The sequence below is a fragment of the Lagopus muta genome, chromosome 32, assembly GCF_023343835.1.
Source record: "Lagopus muta isolate bLagMut1 chromosome 32, bLagMut1 primary, whole genome shotgun sequence".
Taxonomy (NCBI): Eukaryota; Metazoa; Chordata; class Aves; order Galliformes; family Phasianidae; genus Lagopus; species Lagopus muta.
Window position 1 is genome coordinate 31472 of NC_064464.1, and position 9258 is coordinate 40729.

At 55.8% G+C, this 9258-nt stretch overlaps 2 protein-coding genes across 3 annotated transcripts in view; one reads left to right on the forward strand and one right to left on the reverse strand.

Moving 5' to 3' along the window:
* The window catches only part of LOC125686181 (uncharacterized), a 32884-nt gene extending 31428 nt beyond the window's left edge, over positions 1-1456 (forward strand). For both annotated transcript variants that reach the window (XR_007373691.1, XR_007373690.1), the window contains one exon: positions 1401-1456. The gene's annotated coding sequence lies outside the window, so the exon portion shown is untranslated. The remainder of the gene's footprint in view (positions 1-1400) is intronic.
* LOC125686180 (uncharacterized) lies at positions 583-1571 on the reverse strand. The gene is made up of 3 exons (XM_048929901.1): positions 975-1571; positions 856-902; positions 583-702 (listed from the first exon to the last, which is right to left on the reverse strand). The coding sequence occupies exons 1-3, from the start codon at positions 1569-1571 to the stop codon at positions 642-644; spliced, it is 705 nt and encodes a 234-aa protein (XP_048785858.1). The 3' UTR covers positions 583-641.
* Between the last annotated feature and the right edge of the window lie 7687 nt (positions 1572-9258).

Consider the following 9258-nt stretch of genomic DNA (forward strand, 5'->3'; position numbering starts at 1 on the left):
CACTTGCCTGTTGTGAGAGAGAGTGAGGAAAGCCTTACAGAGGTGGAGAGAAACAGAATTCACCGCTGTTTTCTCTCCCACCAAACTTCCCCTCCCCCCGTACACAGCTGTCACATTGGTACCCAGTTTCCCCTTTGTTCTCTGTCACCCTTTCCCTTCACGAGTCCGGGGACGACTCCTATTTTGTTTGTATCTGTTAAGCATGATGTAGGATAAGGGGGGGGAACGTCCTGGTGCTACGCTTTGGGTTCTCAGCATTGCACACCATCTCATCATGTCATGCACTGGGGGTTTGGCTGCTGATGCTCAAGTTGCGGGTGCCTGTCTGGAGGAGAAGAACCACGTTTCCCCATGGGGCTTTGCGCTCAGCAAGGACACACAGCTCCTGGCCAAGTCCCCTGATGTTCTCGTCTTCGCCTGCGCTTCTCCGCCTGCTTTTCTTCCTGGGCTCAACTGGACTGCAGTTCTCAGCTCAGCGCTGTGGTGAGGCCTATCCACCTTTCAGACACATTCTCTCTCTCGCTCGCTCTCATTCTATTTTGCTGATACCATATTTAGTAAATCAGTTTGTTGCACCTCAGATCGTTGCCACTGTTTTCAATCATTTTGGGATCCCCTGTTTCCCTTTTCCGCCCTGCTGCTCATGGAACCGGGCCGAACCAGGCCATCAAGTGCTGCCATCGAGGCATCTCCACTTCAGAGCTGGATAGAGAGCGTGGAGAGAAAGAAAAGGGAAGGGAGGAGAGAGGAGGAGAGGGGAATGGAGCCTGAAGACTGGAGGAGAGGCAATGTCACCGCGGTGTTCAAAAAGGGCAAGAAGGAAGAGCCAGGCAATGATGGGCCAGCCAGCCTCACCTCTGTCCCTGGAAAGGTGATGGAACAGCTGTGCTGGATGCCATCTCCTGACAATGGAAGAAAAGGTTATCAGGAGTAGTCAGCACGGGTTCACAAAGGGGAGGTTGTGCTTAACCAACCTGGTAGGCTTCTATGATGTTGTCTCTGGCTGGGTGGATGGGGGCAGAGCAGTGGATGTAGTCTACCTTGATTTCAGCAAGGCATTTGATGCTGTCCCCCACGACATCCTTATAACAAAGCTGAGGAAGTGTGGGATAGATGAGTGGACAGTGAGGTGGGTTGAGAACTGGCTGACTGGCAGAGCACAGAGGGTTGTTGTTGGTGGTGCAGAATCCGGTTGGAGGCCTGTAACTAGCGGTGTTCCTCAGGGGTCTGTGCTGGGTCCGGTCTTGTTCAACATCTTCATCAATGACCTTGATGAGGGGATAATGGCCACCCTCAGCAAGTTTGCTGATGATACGAAGTTGGGAGGATTGGCTGAAGGCCGTGCTGCCATTCAGCAAGACCTGGACAGGCTGAGAGCTGGGCACAAAAAACGGGATGAGGTTTAACAACAGCAAGTGTAGAGTCTTGCATCTGGGGAGGAATAATTCCATGCAGCGGTACAGGTTGGGGGATGAGCTGCTGGAGGGGAGCTCTGCAGAGAGGAACCTGGGTGTCCTGGTGGACGACAGGTCGGCCATGAGCCAGCAGTGTGCCCTTGTGGCCAAGACCATTTAAGTACATCCCACACCATTACAGAACATCCCAGCACCATCCCACAACATCCCAGCAAATCCCAGTACAACCCAGCACCATCCCAGCCCCATCCCAGCACCTTCCCACACCCTCCCACACCCTCCCAGCCCCAAACCAGCACCAGCCCAGGACATTCCAGCACCAGCCCACCGCATCCCAGCATATCCCAAAACCATCCCACACCTTCCCAGAACATCCCAGCAGATCCCAGCACATCCCAGCAGATCACAGCAAATCCCAGCGTCATCCCACACCATCCCTGAACAACCCAGCACCATCCCAGCACCATCCCAGCTCATCCCAGCACAACCCAGACATCCCATACTATTCCACACCATCACAGCACCATCCCAGCTGCATCCCACACATTCCCAGTACATTGCAGCACCATCCCACAACATGCCAGCCCGTCCCATCCCCATCCCAGCACAATCCCACACCACCCCAGTTCATCCCACACCATCCCAGCACATTCCAGCACCATTCAAGCACATCCCAGCACATCCCACACCATTACAGAACATACCATCACATCCCAGCACATCGCAGCACCATTCCAGCACATTCCAGCCCCATCCTTGCACATTCCCACACCATCCCAGCACATTCCAGCACATGCCAGCACCACCCCACAACATCCCAGCAAATCCCAGCCACATCCCACACAATCCCTGCACAACCCAGCACCATCCCAGCCCCATTACACACCATCCCAGTACATTGCAGCACCATCCCACAACATGCCAGCCAGTCCCAGCCCCATCCCAGCACAACCCAGCACGTTCCACACAATTCCATACCATCCCAGCACGTCCCAGCCCCATCCCAGCACATCCCAGCACCAGCCCACTGCATCCCAACATATCCCAGAACCAGCCTACACCTTCCCAGAACCATCCCAACACATCCCAGCTCATCTCAGAAACATCCCAGCACATTCCCACTTCATCCCAGCACAACCCAGCACCATTCAAGCACATCCCAGCACATCCCACACCATTAAAGAACATACCATCACATCCCAGCACATCCCAGCACCGTTCCAGCACATCCCCACCTCATCCTTGCACATTCCCACACCATCCCAGCACATTCCAGCACATCCCAGAACATCCCAGCACCATCCCACAACACCCCAGCATGTCCAAGGACGATCCCAGCACATCTCATCCCAGCTGCTGCATCCTACAACATCCCAGCACATCACAGCACAACCCAGCACCATCCCAGCTGCATCCCACACCTTCCCAGCACATTCCAGCACCATCCCACAACATCGCAGCCGGTCCCAGCCCCATCCAGGCACAACCCAGCACGTCCCACACAATTCCACACCATCCCAGCACCTTCCCAGCACATCCCAGCACCAGCCCACAACATCCCAGCATATCCCAGAACCATCCCACCGCTTCCCAGCACCATCCCAGAACACCCCAGCACATCCCAGCACATCAAAGCCCCATCCCATCACCTTCCCACACCATCCCAGCACAACCCAGGACCTTCTGACACCTTCCCAGCTCATTCCAGCACATCCCACCACATCCCAGCATCATCCCACGCCATCCCTGCACAACCCAGCACCATCCCAGTACATTCCAGCACCATGAAGCACATCCCAGGACAGCCCAGGTCCATCCCCGCACCATCCCAGTACATCCCAGCATATTCCAGTGAATCCCAGTACCATCCCAGTGCATCCCAGCAACATCCCAGCCCCATCCCAGCACATCACTGCCACATTACAGCCCCATCCCACACCATCTCACGCCATCACAGAACATCCCAGCACATCCGAGACCCATACCAGCCCCATCCCAGTAAGTCCCAGCACATCCCACCACCATCCCATCACAATCCCACACCATCCCAGCACATCCCAAGACATTCCCACACCATCCAAGCACATGCCAGAACATCCCAGTTCCATGACAGCACATCCCAGTACATCCCAGGTCATCCCACACCATCCCAGCCCCATCCCATCACATCCCAGCAACATCCCAGGCCATTCCTAGCACATCCCAGCACATCTGAGCTCCATCCCAGCACATCGTGCACTATTCCATACCTTCCCAGCACATCCCAACACATCCCAGCCCCATGCCAGCAACTGTATCCCACCCATGTATCCATCCAGAAACTCAGCTTCCCCAGTCCTTCAGTGAACAGACACAAAGACACCCACCGTGTGCTGCCTTCTCCTCCACCATTTCCTTCAGGACATGGCAGAGCCTCTGCGGATATTCTCCAATTCTCCATGCCTCTCTCCGTCTCTCAGGACCTGAACACAAAGCACGAAAATACATTGCAGACAAACAAAGGACTGAACTGAATGGACTTTGGGTGAAGTCAATACAGACAACAGCCACCCCTGGGATGCCTGTGGGGCTCCAGCACGGCAGGCAGCCAAGGATTTTGGCCCGGCCTTCCCTGCAGGCACTTCTGCACCCAAAGGCTGAGGACAACTTTCCATCACACGCTGCCATCTACGCAGCTGTGGAGCAGAGTTATGCAAGTTGCAGAGCTGCCAGGTGGGCAGCTGGCTGGCGCTCAGCATCCCAGCACCATCTCAGCACCATTCCAGCACATCCCACACCATCACAGAACATCCCAGCACCATCTCAGCACCATTCCAGCACATCCCACACCATGACAGAACATTCCAGCACCATCTCAGCACCATTCCAGCACCATCTCAGCACCATTCCAGCACATCCCACACCATGGCAGAACATCCCAGCACCATCTAAGCACCATTCCAGCACATCCCACACCATGGCAGAACTTCCCAGCACAACCCAGCACATCCCAGCCCCATACCAGCACCATCCAAGGACACCCCAGCACCATTCCACAACATCCCAGCATACCCCAGAACCATCACACACATTCCCAGAACCATCCCAGCACATCCCAGCACCATCGCAACACATTCCCACATGATCCCAGCACATGTCAGCATCATCACAGCACATCCCAGTACCATCCCAGCACATCCCAGCAACATTCAAGCACATCCCAGCATAGCCCAGGTCCATCCCAGAACATCCCAGCACATTCCAGCCCGATCCAAGCACATCCCAGCCCCATACCAGCACAATCCCACACCATCCCAGTTCATCCCACTCCATCCCAGCAGAACCCAGCACCATTCAAGCACATCCCAGCACATCCCACACCATGACAGAACATCCCAGCACCATCTCAGCCCCACCACACACCATCCCACACCATCACAGAACATCCCAGCACCATCTCAGCACACACCAGCACCAGCCCACCACATCCCAGCATGTCCAAGGATGATCCCAGCACATTCCAGCACAACCCAGACATCCCACACTATTCCTCACTTTCCCAGCACCTCCCAGCCCCATCACACACCTTCCAGGAACCATCCCAGCACATCACAGCACATCCCAGCCTCATTGCAGTACCATCCCAGCACATCCAAGTACCATTCCAGCACATCCCAGCACATCCCAGCTCATCCCACGTCATCCCTGCACAACCCAGCACCACTCCAGAACATCCCAGCCCCATCCCAGCACATGCCAGCACCGTCCCAGCACAACCCATACTATTCCACACGATCCTAGCACGATCCCAGCACCATTCCAGCCCCATCACACATCCTCCACGCCATCACAGCACAACCCAGCACCATCCCAGCTGCATCCCACACCATCCCAGTACATTGCAGCACCATCCCACAACATGCCAGCCTGTCCCAGCCCCATCCCAGCACATCCCAGCACCAGCCCACTGCATCCCAACATATCCCAGCACCATCCCAAACCTTCCCAGAACCATCCCAGAACATCCCAGCACATCCCAGCACCAGCCCACTGCATCCCAGAATATCCTAGAACCATCCCAAACCTTCCCAGAACATCCCAGCTCATCCCAGCACCATCCCAGCTCATCCCACTCTATCCCAGCACAACCCAGCACCACTCCACAACATCCCAGCAAGTCCAAGCACAGTCCCAGCACATCACAGCACAACCCAGACATCCCATACTATTCCTCACGATCCCAGCACCTCCCAGCCCCATCACACACCATCCCACAACATCCCAGCACATCCCAGCACCACTCCACAACATCCCAGCAAGTCCAAGCACAGTCCCAGCACATCACAGCACAACCCAGACATCCCATACTATTCCTCACGATCCCAGCACCTCCCAGCCCCATCACACACCATCCCACAACATCCCAGCACATCCCAACCCCTTCCCACAACACCCCAGCATGTCCAAGGATGATCCCAGCACATCCCAGCACATCTCATCCCAGCCGCTGCATCCCACAACATCCCAACACTTCGCAGCACAACCCAGCACCAGCCCACCACATCCCAGCCCCATACCAGCCCCATCGCAGGACATCCCAGCACCAGCCCACCGCTTCACAGCAAATCCCAGAACCATCCCACACCTTCCCAGCACCATCCCAGAACATCCCAGCACATCACAGAACATCCCAGCCTCATTGCAGTATCATCCCAGCACATCCCATCACCTTCCCAGCACAACCCAGAACCTTCCGACACCTTCCCAGCTCATTCCAGCACATCCCAGCATCATCCCACACCATCCCAGCACAACCCAGCATCACTCCAGAACATGCCAGCACCATCCCAGCACAACCCAGACATCCTATACTATTCCACACGACCCCAGCACCATTCCAGCACCTCCCAGCCCCATCACACACCCTCCACACCACCATCCCACACCTTCCCAGCACATCCCAGCCTCATTGCAGTACCATCCCAGCACATCCGAACACATACCAGCTCATTCCAGCACATCCCAGCACCATCCCACGTCATCCCTGCACAACCCAGCATCACTCCAGAACATGCCAGCACATCCCTGCACAACCCAGACATCCCATACTATTCCACACCATCCCAGCACCATTCCAGCACCTCCCAGCCCCATCACACATCCTCCACACCTCCATCACAGCACAAACCAGCACCATCCCAGCGGCATCCCACACCATCCCAGTACATTGCAGCACCATCCCACAACATGCCAGCCTGTCCCAGCCCCATCCCAGCACAACCCAGCACGTTCCACACAACTACATACCATCCCAGCACGTCCCAGCCCCATCCCAGCCCCATCCGAGGACATCCCACCAAATCCCAGCACCAAAACTGCATCATCGCAGCTCATCCCATCACATCTGAGCACCATTCCAGCACAACCCAGACATCCAATACTACTCAACACGATCCCAGCACCATTCCAGCACCTGCCATCCACATCACATATCATCCCACACCATCACAGAACATCCCAGTGCATCCCAGCACATCCGAGCCCCATCCCAGTACGTCCCAGCACATCCCACCACCATCCCATCACAATCCCACACCATCCCAGCACATCCCAAGACATTCCCACACCATCCAAGCACATGCCAGAACATCCCAGTTCCATGTCAGCACATCCCAGTATGTCCCAGTACAACCCAGGTCATCCCACAACATCCCAGCCCCATCCCATCCCAGCAACATCCCAGGCCAGTCCTAGCACATCCCAGCACATCCCAGCCCCATTCCAGCACATCGTGCACTATTCCATACCTTCCCTGCACATCCAGCCCCATCCCAGCACCTGTATCCCATCCATGTATCCATCTAGAAACTCAGCTTCCCCAGTCCTTCAGTGAACAGACACAAAGACACCCACCGTGTGCTGCCTTCTCCTCCACCATTTCCTTCAGGACATGGCAGAGCCTCTGCGGATATTCTCCAATTCTCCATGCCTCTCTCCGTCTCTCAGGACCTGAACACAAAGCACGAAAATACATTGCAGACAAACAAAGGACTGAACTGAATGGACTTTGGGAGAAGTCAATACAGACAACAGCCACCCCTGGGACGCCTGTGGGGCTCCAGCACGGCAGGCAGCCAAGGATTTTGGCCCGGCCTTCCCTGCAGGCACTTCTGCACCCAAAGGCTGAGGACAACTTTCCATCACACGCTGCCATCTACGCAGCTGCGGAGCAGAGTTATGCAAGTTGCAGAGCTGCCAGGTGGGCAGCTGGCTGACACTCAGCATCCCAGCACCATCTCAGCACCATTCCAGCACATCCCACACCATCACAGAACATCCCAGCACCATCTCAGCACCATTCCAGCACCATTCCAGCACATCCCACACCATGACAGAACATCCCAGCACCATCTCAGCACCATTCCAGCACATCCCACACCATGGCAGAACATCCCAGCACAACCCAGCACATCCCAGCCCCATACCAGCACCATCCAAGGACACCCCAGCACCATTCCACAACATCCCAGCATACCCCAGAACCATCCCACACATTTCCAGAACCATCCCAGCACATCCCAGCAACATTCAAGCACATCCCAGCATAGCCCAGGTCCATCCCAGAACATCCCAGCACATTCCAGCCCGATCCAAGCACATCCCAGCCCCATACCAGCACAATCCCACACCATCCCAGTTCATCCCACTCCATCCCAGCACAACCCAGCACCATTCAAGCACATCCCAGCACATCACACACCATTACAGAACATACCATCACATCCCAGCACATCCCACACCATTCCAGCACATTCCAGCCCCATCCTTGCTCATTCCCACACCACTCCAGCACATCCCAGCACATCCCAGCACCACTCCACAACATCCCAGCAAGTCCAAGCACAGTCCCAGCACATCACAGCAAATCCCAGCACATCCCAGCACAACCCAGACATCCCATACTATTCCACACCATCCCAGCACCATTCCAGCACCTCCCAGCCCCATCACACATCCTCCACACCTCCATCACAGCACAAACCAGCACCATCCCAGCGGCATCCCACACCATCCCAGTACATTGCAGCACCATCCCACAACATGCCAGCCTGTCCCAGCCCCATCCCAGCACAACCCAGCACGTTCCACACAACTACATACCATCCCAGCACGTCCCAGCCCCATCCCAGCCCCATCCGAGGACATCCCACCAAATCCCAGCACCAAAACTGCATCATCGCAGCTCATCCCATCACATCTGAGCACCATTCCAGCACAACCCAGACATCCAATACTACTCAACACGATCCCAGCACCATTCCAGCACCTGCCATCCACATCACATATCATCCCACACCATCACAGAACATCCCAGTGCATCCCAGCACATCCGAGCCCCATCCCAGTACGTCCCAGCACATCCCACCACCATCCCATCACAATCCCACACCATCCCAGCACATCCCAAGACATTCCCACACCATCCAAGCACATGCCAGAACATCTCAGTTCCATGCCAGCACATCCCAGTATGTCCCAGTACAACCCAGGTCATCCCACAACAACCCAGCCGCATCCCATCCCAGCAACATCCCAGGCCAGTCCTAGCACATCCCAGCACATCCCAGCCCCATTCCAGCACATCGTGCACTATTCCATACCTTCCCTGCACATCCAGCCCCATCCCAGCACCTGTATCCCATCCATGTATCCATCTAGAAACTCAGCTTCCCCAGTCCTTCAGTGAACAGACACAAAGACACCCACCGTGTGCTGCCTTCTCCTCCACCATTTCCTTCAGGACATGGCAGAGCCTCTGCAGATAATCGCCAATTCTCCATGCCTCTCTCCGTCTCTCAGGACC

What these genes read in the sequence shown, in the direction of transcription:
- LOC125686180 (XM_048929901.1), bottom strand. Translation starts at nt 1,571, where the DNA reads ATGGTCTTGGCCACAAGGGCACACTGCTGGCTCATGGCCGACCTGTCG. An exon ending in ACATCATAGAAGCCTACCAG is followed by an intron (nt 903 to 974) that starts GTTGGTTAAGCA and finishes TTCCATTGTCAG; the next exon opens with GAGATGGCATCCAGCACAGC. An exon ending in TCACCTTTCCAGGGACAGAG is followed by an intron (nt 703 to 855) that starts GTGAGGCTGGCT and finishes CTCTCTATCCAG; the next exon opens with CTCTGAAGTGGAGATGCCTC.